Raw genomic sequence first — 11211 nt, forward strand, 5'->3', positions numbered from 1 at the left:
GGGTTCTTTTACATTTTGAGAGAAGCCAATTGAGTCTAATAATAATATCTAATAATAATCTTGTGTTGCTTTGATTATTAGTTGTACTTTTTCAAATAATACTGTAATTACTAAGATGAAAGACTTTAGTAGAAAGAAACTCAATTCTTTTTCTATCACCATTTTCAGGATATGAAACTTTCGATTGACATTTGCCGGATATACAGTTTGTATCATTCTCTTCACCACTACAAATATCACACCTTCCTGCATTGCAAGAAGGAGGTAAGGATTTTGCTGCACTTTTGCTATAATACCCAGTGTGTATTATATTAGAGATACAATAAATGATATAACATAAACCACCTATATGGCTGGTTTAACAAAGTTACTGAAGTTCCTGTTGGTCCCACGTGCACATGGGGATCGGGGCTTTCAGGCACCAAGCCTGTGGAGCTCTCTTCCATTGTCTTTACACTGTCCAGACTCCGTTGACTCTTAAAAAGCAGCTGAAGACATTTCTATACAAACAAACTTTTATTTAATTTGATCATTGTGTTATATTATTATTTGTATTTCTGATTTGACTGTTGAGCACTTTGTGATCTTTATCTGTGAAAAGTGCTATATAAATAAATTTGACTTACTTACTAACCGCATAAATTTAAAAGCTCCCCAGTCCTTTGTAGCTTCTTTGGAACTACAGAGTGACAACACTGATGTATAAGTGTGAACACACACACTGTATAGAAATTATTATTAGCCATGATACTGTATGTAGGTACTTAACATAACTGTTGTTTTCTGACTAGACAGACAATATTGAGCAGGCAGCGGAGGACCCTGGCCAGGAGGAGGTGGTGCAGCAGTGTATGGCGAACCAAGGCTGGCTTGAGAGCCTCTTCAGTTCTTTCATGGAACTGCTTACTCTTAGTGCAAAGACCTAAAGGACGATCACAACCTCTGCCTCCAAAAACAAACATCCACCTGCAGCATTAAGTAGGTGGAGGTGTTCAGAATGTGTGAAACAAAGCAATCAGAAACTGGACGCCAGAAATGCAACAAGAGTGGCCCCTATTTTTTTTTTAAATGGAATGTTACCATTGTAAGTATTTGCTTTATTGCTGTGTCCAACTATTGTACCAATTTATGAAGGCTAGTGAACTATTGGAAAGCAATGGATTTCCCCAAAAGTCAATGAAAGATTATTTGATTAGAACTACAAAGGTGACTTTTGTCAGGACTTACACAGCATGGATATATATGTGCAAGCTGTCTTTTATGTAAGTATGTAAGTAAAATATGTATTTAATGTGGTTTGTATAATTTACACAAATCCATTTTTTAAATGTACTTTTCTCAGATGGAATTGTTTGCAGTTCACATTTTTGAAAAATGTTTTATAGGTGTAAAACCAAATGGCCCGTATGCAAAGCTAAGCTAAAACGAATGGTTTAGTGAGATAAAAGTGAGGTTTAAAAAGACAGTGTGAATGTCTTTTCTTTCTATCTGCATCAGAAAAAAGCAGGACGATAATATATTTAAAACCAAATCATGATGTTTCTGTTTGTTCTTCAGGAGATAATGAATGATTGGGATTAATTCCCTTAATGAAGAAGAATACAAAAAGAATGAAGTACTGCTTTCTTAAAGGAAGTATGAGTTAAAATGATGATAAACCCTTAATATCAGTATTTAATGTCATATTTTTTTTCTGTTTGCTGCTGAGTTTTCCTATAAGTTGAACTCTCTGAGGATATTCTTGCAGAGTTTGATTTGTAAATATTGTACAGCTACTTCATCCTCTAGTTTCCAGTGGCTCTTCAGTACATGCAATTGCTGTATTGGACATACTGCATTAAAACTCTGAAAATAACAAATGCCCCAATGAACCAATAGCCTTGAGCTGAAGTCTTTTCAAGAATGTTTGCATCATAGCTAAGTGGATTTTAGCTAATGCAAAGGCACTGCCCAAAAGTTTGAATTGATGTATTTAAGTTTACTGTAGATAGCATCACTTTAAAACAACTGTTCAGTTGTGCTGTACAAGGCAGCAGTGTTCCTTCTTTTTCTGTAATTTAGCCTTACTCTTTGTTGAGAGCTCTAACAACAGAATAGTTCATCCATCAGACATTCGAAAGCATGGGGTGGAGTACAGTTTATTTATCTTCCTCTCAGGAACTTTGTATCTCAAGCAGGAATTGTGTGATGCAAATCCAATTCAGCATAGAGTCCTAGTAAGGATTATTTTGTAATCTGTTTCTCTAAACATGATACACAAGGACATTAAACCTAAGCAGTCCACAATATGCAAATGAATACTGACAAAGCTCCAGGTCAGCGAGAGAAAAGGATATGGAAAACCTTTTTGGGAACACCGACCGAATCAAGCACTCATGGGAAGACCAAACTGTAGGGTGTAAGTGTGCAGTAGAGAGAGAATGACACAGTTCATCAGTGTGCTGTGTGGTTGTAGTGCTGTAAATCCAAAGCTTATAGAAATTAGGGGTGGGGCTAGGACAGAGAGAAGAGAAAGAAGATTAGCTGCTTCAAAGGTTTCTTTGGTGATAAGAAGCTGCCAGTGGCTGTGTGTCCTTCTCTTTATTACACCAGCAGGTGAGTGAAAGATGTCTGGGTTACTGTTGTAAAACTAAGAGGAAACTTCAGTGTCGTTCAGCACTTCATAGATACAACAAAAAAAAAAAATCCAGTATATGGTTATCGTGCAAATGTATTTATACAAGCACTGAATTTTTTATTAGATATTGTTCTGTCAAATTTGACATGTGCTTTAATGATTGTACTTTATCTCAAATAATATTTGAATGAAGTTAGTTCATTATCAAAGTTCATTAAAATACTTAGTTAAAACTTTTTATTTGAAACTTATTTTTGGTGATAAATTTCTGTCCTGTCTGATCGTCTTTTAGTTGTGTTTGCATTTGGCTTTGATTTCATCCTGTTTTGTGCTGAGGCTTGAAGCATGGTTCCAGACATAGAGAGAATTATTGAGAGCATCGTCCGCAGAGACCAGGACAGCGTGCAGCTTCTGCTCAACAGCTACAACACACAGGTCACTATTCTCTGTTACAATTACTGTGTTGCTATAGAAGTATTTATTTATGCAACAATGGAAACAGTTTTTCTGTACATTCGACACTGTAAGCTAAGAATTTTAAATATTACTTATCATCATATAATCATTACAGCACTTCAGCAAAAAAATCAGGTTTCTTCTTATTTAAAAAGTGACTTTGCATTAATATATTAGACACAATTAATTAGCATTATAAATTGGACGTTGCACAAATTTAGAATCTGGTGGCTTCTAGCGGTTTTCCCAGAGACTGAGTCAGTGTTGATTGTCACAGCAGCTAGTTTTCTTGGTCTGGCTAGTCCAGAACCAGAGCTGACCCCTCTAGTTCCTGTCATGGTGCCCGTGTTGGTCTGAGTGGCCTCGCCAGCTCCGGTCTTTGAGCCAGAGCCAACACCTTAGTCCCTATTTTTGCTCTGCCTCCAGCAGGATCCACCTGTATGATGCTGCATTGCTGAAGGAATTCTGGTTCAATCATTCAACCTTTGACAAAAAACAGTTTAAACAGTTTTTCCAGTTGCTCTTTTAAGAGTGTATGTCATTATTAAAAATATGTATTATCTATATATATATCTATGTTGTGAACCTGCTATTCTCTGAAAAAAGAAAGAAAAAAATGAATATGAATGAATAAGAAATGATATGAAAAACGAGTATCCTTAAAATATTGTTTTTCTGAAATTAAATTGGCACTGCCGTTATCAAATCGCAGTTTGACTGATGTTCCTATATTCTAGGACACTTTGTCAGTGCAAATCTGTGATCTGGCTTTTCTCCGTTTTCCTAACTGCTTGTATTCTTTCATTTCTCCACAGTATGCAGAGTGCTTCTTTTTCAACACTGAGGCACAGGAGAGGCAAAAGGTCAGCTCTGTGTGCTTCTCTCAAGTAGTTTCATTCTTTTCGTCTATATGTCCTTTGCCACGGCCTTCAGCCACTCTCATGTCAGCACCCTGTCAGTTGTGTTTTGACTCTTAGCGTGATCTCTAAATGTATATTATAAAGCATGCTTATAGCAGTCACTGGAGTATTCTGATTCTTTGCTATTTGTTTTTAGAAAAGTTTTCCTATCTTCACAGCACATGATTTTCCAAGTGCTCAGTGATTATCCCAACCCACCAACAAACAGAGGCTTAGGAATATGTTAGATGAACTGGAATAGACATAAAAGTCTTCTTGGATTATTTCTGCAGATTTTCAGTTTGCTTGAATTTCTCTTGCTGCTTCTGTGAGGGGTTCTGCTGGCAAACTAAAAAATAAGAAAAGGGAAAAAACCAGACTATTAACTGCTGGGAATTCTGGTCTGTTGCGTACCCTTTGACAAAGTTCCTCTTTATTATTTTCATTTTGTTTTTCATCCTCATGTTTTAGCAGCCCTCAATTTTTATGAACTGCAGTTAATAAAGGTAAAATTTGAACCTGAATGATTAACAGTCCCATCTCAAATGAATTTCTTTCCAGCTCATCTGTGCTGATTCTGCTGTCCTCCTCCACCTCAGTCTTCATCTGTTTCTAATGCTTAAATATCAATTCTACTTTTTACATGTATTTCTGTCACTGTTCATGGACTATCTGGCTGCAGCAGCAACAACTGGAAGAGGTTTGGGGCATTGATTTTTTTAATTAGCAAACATGTACACTAGATAGAAAATTGATAGGATATGCATGTTGGTGTGATCTTAAAACTGGACGCAAACAAACTGATTTCTTTATCTAGATACAAGGAGTTTCTGAAGGGTTGCAATATTTCTGACTAGATGTGATAGGAAAATGCTGCCATCTCCTGATGGCAAGAAAACAAAGTCCAGTTCACTCTAAGTAATCAAATCACTAAACACAGTGTGGACTGTATCTACCTTCGTATCACCATCAAGACAAAAAATAAAAATAATGCAACAAATAGTATTAGGGAGAAATTTTAAAACTTCCAAATTCCAATTAAAATATATTGGCCATTGCACTGTATGGTAGCCGATCATGGGGTTCCCTCTACATGCAGTATGCACAGTGCAAACCACCAACCAGGCATATACCCACTGATAATGATAGTTCAAAAGAAAGCACTTCATTTTTTTAAATCACCTTAAATCCAGCCTCCTTGCTTTCCCCCAAAGGCGTCCTGTATATCAGCTGGTGCCGACACTAACTGGCTCCTTTCAAACACACCCGATCAAGCTTAGAACAGCACTGTATTATACATCACTAGTATACTACTACCACACGAGTATATATCAACATACCTTTAACATTTATTAAAAAAATTATATTTTGACGTTTTGACAATATTGTTTTTAGGAACTCCCATGCGAATAAAGCACCTTTAAAGTTAATTATAATTAGATAGAGAGACAGAGAGAGTGAGTGAGAGAGTGCTGACTCAGTATAACAGTAATCCAAAATAATACCAGTGTGTGCATGTGAGTTCCAAAACCGATTGCTAATTATATTTAGAGCAGCATGTTCTCAAAGCTGCTTGAACACCTCATGACTAAGCATTAGCAGCGCTGACCTTCACTGTGCAGACATGCTAGAGCTACACAAACTATTCTTTTTCCTCTACACTCTCCGTACGCTGAGAATTAATGTCATCGAGATATTTGCTTAAATGATCTTGTAGTTTTCAGTGAAACCATCTAAAATGTTCTAAACTTACATACAACTACCACAATAAAAGGATGTGGTATTTGTCCTAAGTACTTCAGTGCTTTTTGGTATTATAACTTTAGTGTAGTACTGTAGTGCAAGTGCTGCAGGATATAAAGTGAAGAGGATGTAAATATCCAAATAGAATAAAAAAAGTGGTCATGTGTACTTGTCTTTATTATCATGCAGCCATGTCATAATCATCACTCAGTCAGCACTGCTCCCTCAGCAGTGAATCTCAGATGAAGCCTGAATGAATGTTCAAACTATAAACACGCTGAGCTTCTTGTGTTGCATTAAACAGACTTTGCAGTGATTCGTGCTATTTCTCTCTCTCTCTTGGGTAATTAGTTCAGGAAGAAAAAATTCAGGGACTGTGCTCCTGCTTCCGACTCTGACATTGACTCAGATGATGAGAATGCAGAGCTTCTGCTCCGGCAGGTAGGCCAGTGATTATATACCCCTGTGTGTCTACTCTCATGGCTACATGTCCCTGTGTATGCTAACACAAGTCTGCCACACTCATCCCTGTATTTGCACATTTGGCATTCTTTGTCTTTTCTCCTTGCAGTTCATCATTCTAAACCTTCTTCACTGTAACATCTCCCCCCCGACTACTTTTTCAGGATCTGTCTGCAGCCCTGTTGTGCTTCATTGGTAGTCAGCTACAGCCGGCGGTTTTACGGGTTTGCCTGCATACACTGCGTATCCTGTCCCGTGACCGTAGGGCCCTGGGGCACATGGTCACTGATAGTGCCCTTCTCACATTAGCACACATGGGAGGCATCGCCATACCACAGACATGCCTACAGCAAGAAAATCAGGAAGCTGAAGGTGACGTGGGCAGATCATGCAGCACAACCCATATTAGAGCTGTGAGTAGTTGTGAGCAGGGTGCAGAAGCTGGCACTGCCCCGTCTGGGTGCTCTGTGGTTTCATTTTCTGTTCTTGCTGAAGGAGCTGTCTCTCCAGCCACACGTGGTTCAGTGAATCACTGCTATCAGCAGAAACATGATGGAGCGCATGTGGCGCTCTCCCGTGGCAAAAAAGACACCCAACAAGATAACAGTGAGGAACAAGAGGAGGATGGAGAGGTGTGCAGGAAGGAAGCCTTGAAAGTCTTGTGTAATGTCATCTACAACAGCCCCCGGGCACAGGAGAGAGCCAGTGCACTAAGGTGACATTTTTAAAAATGTGTCGACTTGGTCGTAAAGTTGCGTTCCAAGCTACAAGTTTCATTCTCTGCTAAGAAAACGATTGGCAATAAAGTCTCAATAAAAATGTCAAATGAAGGCAAACAAAAACATCAGAATGATACATTTGAGACATCTTACAGGATGCAATGTCAAAATACTCATATGAAAACCATTCTTGGCTGTCACTTATTTTCTCCTAAATCATTTACAATCTTTGCAACTATTTTTTCTAGTTATATTCAAATACTGTTTATTCTTTATATACAAGGATGTGACGCAAATCAGCTCAACTGCTTGCCTGAAAATGTGATTCCTATATTCATGAAAGGCTATTGCAAGGTTTGTGGGAGAGTCTGAAGGAGGAGATCTGGAGTAAAGTGCCACTCAGCTGCCACTTTTACAAGCTGAGGCTACTCTTCTTACTCACAGCCCTGAGACCTGAACTCAGGCTGCAGCTGCAACAGGTAAATGATTTCTAACCTATCAAGGATGGAATTACATGGTATCATTGCTTTCTAGTAAGAAAAAAGGTGATCTTGAGAAACTAAAAGCAGTCACACTTTCTTTATCCTGGGTGTGTATGGTATTCATTTATGAGCAACAAGCTATGAGTTGACAAAGGACATCTGTGACAGGCTTTTCGTGTCGGACAATCTAAAGTGACCATGATTGCTTCAAACACATGAAGTCTCTCAAAATGTCCTATGACATTGTTAGATATGATACTGTTATTTACAGGAGCCATTTAATATTCCAGTTATACTGAAAGTGGACCAAAACTTTAGCATTTTATTTAGATATCATTTCACAATCGAGTGACAGAACAGTGGATGTCAGCTGACTGTAGATTGTTGTCACATTAAAATCTTAGGAATAATAAAATTAAGATTTGATTAAGTATTTCTTCATCATAACTAAACCTACAAAGCCTATTAGACAAACAGACAGTCACACCACCTCCAAGCCCTTATATGCTGATCAGGACAAAGATGCATGTTTTCTGGTCTCCTGAAATCAAGAGTGTCAAAGAACCGTGCTTCACATCTGCCTTAAAGCTCAGTGGTTTGTTTGTTCTTGTCAGGAGCGGGGAGTGTCACTGCTGACCAAAGCCTTGGAGCAGTGCCTGGCTGTGAGCTGGGGTGTGGAATATGAGGTGCTTACCGACAGTAAACAACCTCCCATTTCCATGGAGGTGTCCCAGAAGGTCATTGAGATCCTCAAGACACTCTTCAACATCACTCACATGTTCCACAGGCAGGAGCCTGATGAGGTGATTAGCTGGGGGATTCCTCTAATTTAGCTGGAGCTTAATAACTAAATCAAAGAAACTAACATCATATTGCTAACATCTGAATGTTTGTTCAGGTATCACTAAATTATTTTGTTTACAATACCGTGTCCACTTTAAGATAATCCTATATTTTTTTTCAGAGGTGACCAATGTCTAGGTTTTGTCTCTTAATGGGATTTAAAAAAATGTGTAATACATTATTATTGCTGCCATTTACGTTGCTGTTAGTTGATTTGCAAATCACTCAAAGCTTTAATTGAAAGCCATGCCAAAAAAATAAGTTGGGCAGGGGCACGTGTTGTATTCTTTTCTTTTGCCGTCACTGATAAATAAGCTTTGAACGTCCAGTAGCAGAGCTTCAGTTTGGTCAGGGAGGTAGACCAAGGCAACAGGCTGCAACTGAATCATATTTAACTGATCAGCAGTTCAACATAAGTTGAGCCCAGACAGGACACGCCCCAAATCTCCAACCTTGTTCCTCAGTCTGTCAACTCTGCCTCAACTCTTCCTTCCTGTAATGTAGTTCAGTAATCTTTCATTGAGCTTATTTATATATATTTCCAGAGTATTACACATCTACTCTTTACAGTTGTTCTTGATCGATTTGTCCTCAGCAGGAATGTAATTCTCACCACTCTTTATACAAATTTTACAACAGTTCAGGCATTTTTCATAATGCAGACTCATCTGTGCAAAGACAACCAAAAAAATCAAGATCTTTTTCACATATGTCAAAATGTGTAAAGTCAGTCAATCATTTCAACCTTGTGTAAAACCTTTTACCACCATTTCAGGACATTGATACTGAGTTGCTTTTTCCTTTTATTGAAGCCTCACTGACTTTGAAAATAGTGCTAATGTGGGTTAAAAATTGTTCAGAAAAAAAAAGAAATGTGAAGGATTTATTTAAAACTTTACAAAATTGATGCTTGTGAAACTATATGGATCAGGAAACAGAGAAATATGCACAATCTGAGAATATAGTCAGAGTGTTCTGGTCCTTCAACACCTGATGCCGACCTTGTTAAGCCGGTATGGCTTCAGTTACATATCTCACACTGCAGTGTTAATGTGTTGTGAGAGTTAAGTGAGAGTTGCATCAACACAGTAAAAATGTCTTTGGTAGTGAAGCGTGTGTGGAAATGTGTTACAGATTTGAGAACTGCATTTAGAGTGGTGAGAATTACGTTTCTGCTGTGTGATTTGTGCTTCAGCCATCGAAAAAACTTATAACAGGCTTTAGATAGAAATTTGTTGTCCTACGCTGAAGCCTGATGATGCCACTTTCACATTATCAGGGTTGTTTATTCAAAGTTCTTGCAGAGGCAACAAAAGCATACAGTGTGTTAACTATGGCAAGTTAACGCTGTTTAAGCCGTCTATATCTGACAAACAGAAAATACAAAGGTGTTGCTACTCTGAAAAAAATATGTTGTTGGATTTACTTAATTCAATGGTGGACATTTGTTGCACACAGATGTTTTGCTTTGGCAGCAACTAAACAATTGAGTTAAATGAACACAATTTATTCATGTTAAATAAACCTGTGCAATTTGTGTTGATAAAATGTGACTTAAACATGTTTTGATGAAGTAATTTGAGCTCTTGGAATATTGTTTAAAATAACATTGATACAGTGACTGTCAAAAATTACAGCACTGATCTTACTTTGACATGTTGGTTCAAAACAGCACACTTAGAAATATTCAACGTTCTTTACTTCAACTGAATGAAACTGAAAATATCATTTCACACGACCCATATGGGGTATTTAGACTGTATAACTGTTCACGTTACATCTCTTCACTAGTAAAAGAAAGAAAAAATACAAAGAGAAATTTAAAAATGGTGCCAAACAGACAAACAGAGAACTTGTACAGAGCAAAAGGAAAAACAAACACAAAAAAAACAAACAAAAAACAAACAAAAAACAGCCCTGTCCTCATGGCAGTTGCAGAGTATATAAAAATGAACCCTGCGATCTGTTCCTGGAATTGAGCTTCAAAAATGCAGCAGAACAAGTGTGAGATTTAAATGTCTTCTCACCTAGAGCTGGTCACCTCACATGCATAACCGTGAGCTTTCCTTGCAGGAGCAGTTTTGTCTTAGTTGTGAGCTTTTCTTGAGAGCTGAGTTGCATCCAACTCCATTACCACCCTTTGAATCACCTCAAAAGTGTAGCAGAGCTGTGATGGTAACTCCTATTGAAGGAATAAAAAAGGTCCAAACAGTATGGCTACTGCAAAGGTCACGTTATCCAGATCTTGAAGAACTACTATACCCTCGATGATGATGCCAACATCAGAAAAGTCATTGCCTGGCGCATCTCTGGAGACAGATGTTCATTGTGGTTTTCTCAATCTGTGCAGTGGCCTCAGTCAAGTCCTGGTTAAACACAAAACATTTTTTTAAGATTCCTTTTTAAAACTTATCTCTTTTGAATCTACCAGTTCTAATGTTAGAGTAATTTAAACCAATGCAAGCAACATAGTAAATAGCTATAGCCAACGAGTGGCCTGCCATGCTGCCATTCATGGTCTAACAGAGTTTCTAAGAGAGGGTGAAAAACATAATAATTTCAAATGCTTTACATTAGTTTTTGTTAGAAAGACAACGGCCCATCAGAAATCCAGGTTATGTCACTCAGAAGATGTTAGAATTTAGACTTTCAGCCCCATAATTTGGTTAGCTGTTGATCAGTTGGTCATTTTTTTTTCAAACAAAAGCTAATGTAAATACTGGTGGGATTTTCCTTGGTTCACTAGAATGACAAATTTAAAGTTTTTTCACACTGATGTGACCCCTAATACAGGGGTGGGGGTGGGGCCTCAAGGGCCGGTGGCCGAGTTCACTACCAGGCTTCATGTGAACTTCAAATTATTAAAGAGGACTACTGGTCCTAACCAGTCCAATGAGGATCAAGTGGATAACTAAATGCATTTTTAAATGTTGCAAAGCCACAATCTACTCATAAAACACTCACCATGAACTCCTGCACCAAGATGTTGC

At 38.0% G+C, this 11211-nt stretch overlaps 2 protein-coding genes across 6 annotated transcripts in view; both read left to right on the top strand.

The window, feature by feature from the left end:
* The window catches only part of LOC102299476 (proline-rich protein 12), a 54477-nt gene extending 53354 nt beyond the window's left edge, over nucleotides 1–1123 (top strand). For 2 of the 3 annotated variants that reach the window (XM_042215057.1, XM_042215058.1), the window contains exons 15-16: nucleotides 169–264; nucleotides 796–1123. In XM_042215057.1, the coding sequence (XP_042070991.1) occupies nucleotides 169–264; nucleotides 796–978 (279 nt within the window). In that variant the 3' untranslated portion in view covers nucleotides 979–1123. Of the gene's footprint in view, nucleotides 1–168; nucleotides 265–791 lie in introns of all 3 variants that reach the window. The other variant, XM_014330029.2, reaches the window with a different exon arrangement.
* A 1421-nt stretch (nucleotides 1124–2544) lies between these two features.
* The window catches only part of si:ch211-195b15.7, a 12042-nt gene continuing 3375 nt past the window's right edge, over nucleotides 2545–11211 (top strand). For 2 of the 3 annotated variants that reach the window (XR_001335823.2, XM_005949531.2), the window contains exons 1-8: nucleotides 2545–2595; nucleotides 2910–3052; nucleotides 3889–3936; nucleotides 4655–4672; nucleotides 6067–6156; nucleotides 6342–6892; nucleotides 7240–7375; nucleotides 7993–8181. Coding sequence is in view for 2 of the 3 variants with exons in the window: in XM_005949531.2 (XP_005949593.1) it covers nucleotides 2963–3052; nucleotides 3889–3936; nucleotides 4655–4672; nucleotides 6067–6156; nucleotides 6342–6892; nucleotides 7240–7375; nucleotides 7993–8181 (1122 nt within the window). In the remaining variant the exon portion in view is untranslated. The remainder of the gene's footprint in view (nucleotides 2596–2909; nucleotides 3053–3888; nucleotides 3937–4654; nucleotides 4673–6066; nucleotides 6157–6341; nucleotides 6893–7239; nucleotides 7376–7992; nucleotides 8182–11211) is intronic. The other variant, XM_042215059.1, reaches the window with a different exon arrangement.

Source organism: Haplochromis burtoni, unplaced genomic scaffold (assembly GCF_018398535.1).
Source record: "Haplochromis burtoni strain Fernald_Lab_line unplaced genomic scaffold, NCSU_Asbu1 Contig_651, whole genome shotgun sequence".
Lineage (NCBI taxonomy): Eukaryota > Metazoa > Chordata > Actinopteri > Cichliformes > Cichlidae > Haplochromis > Haplochromis burtoni.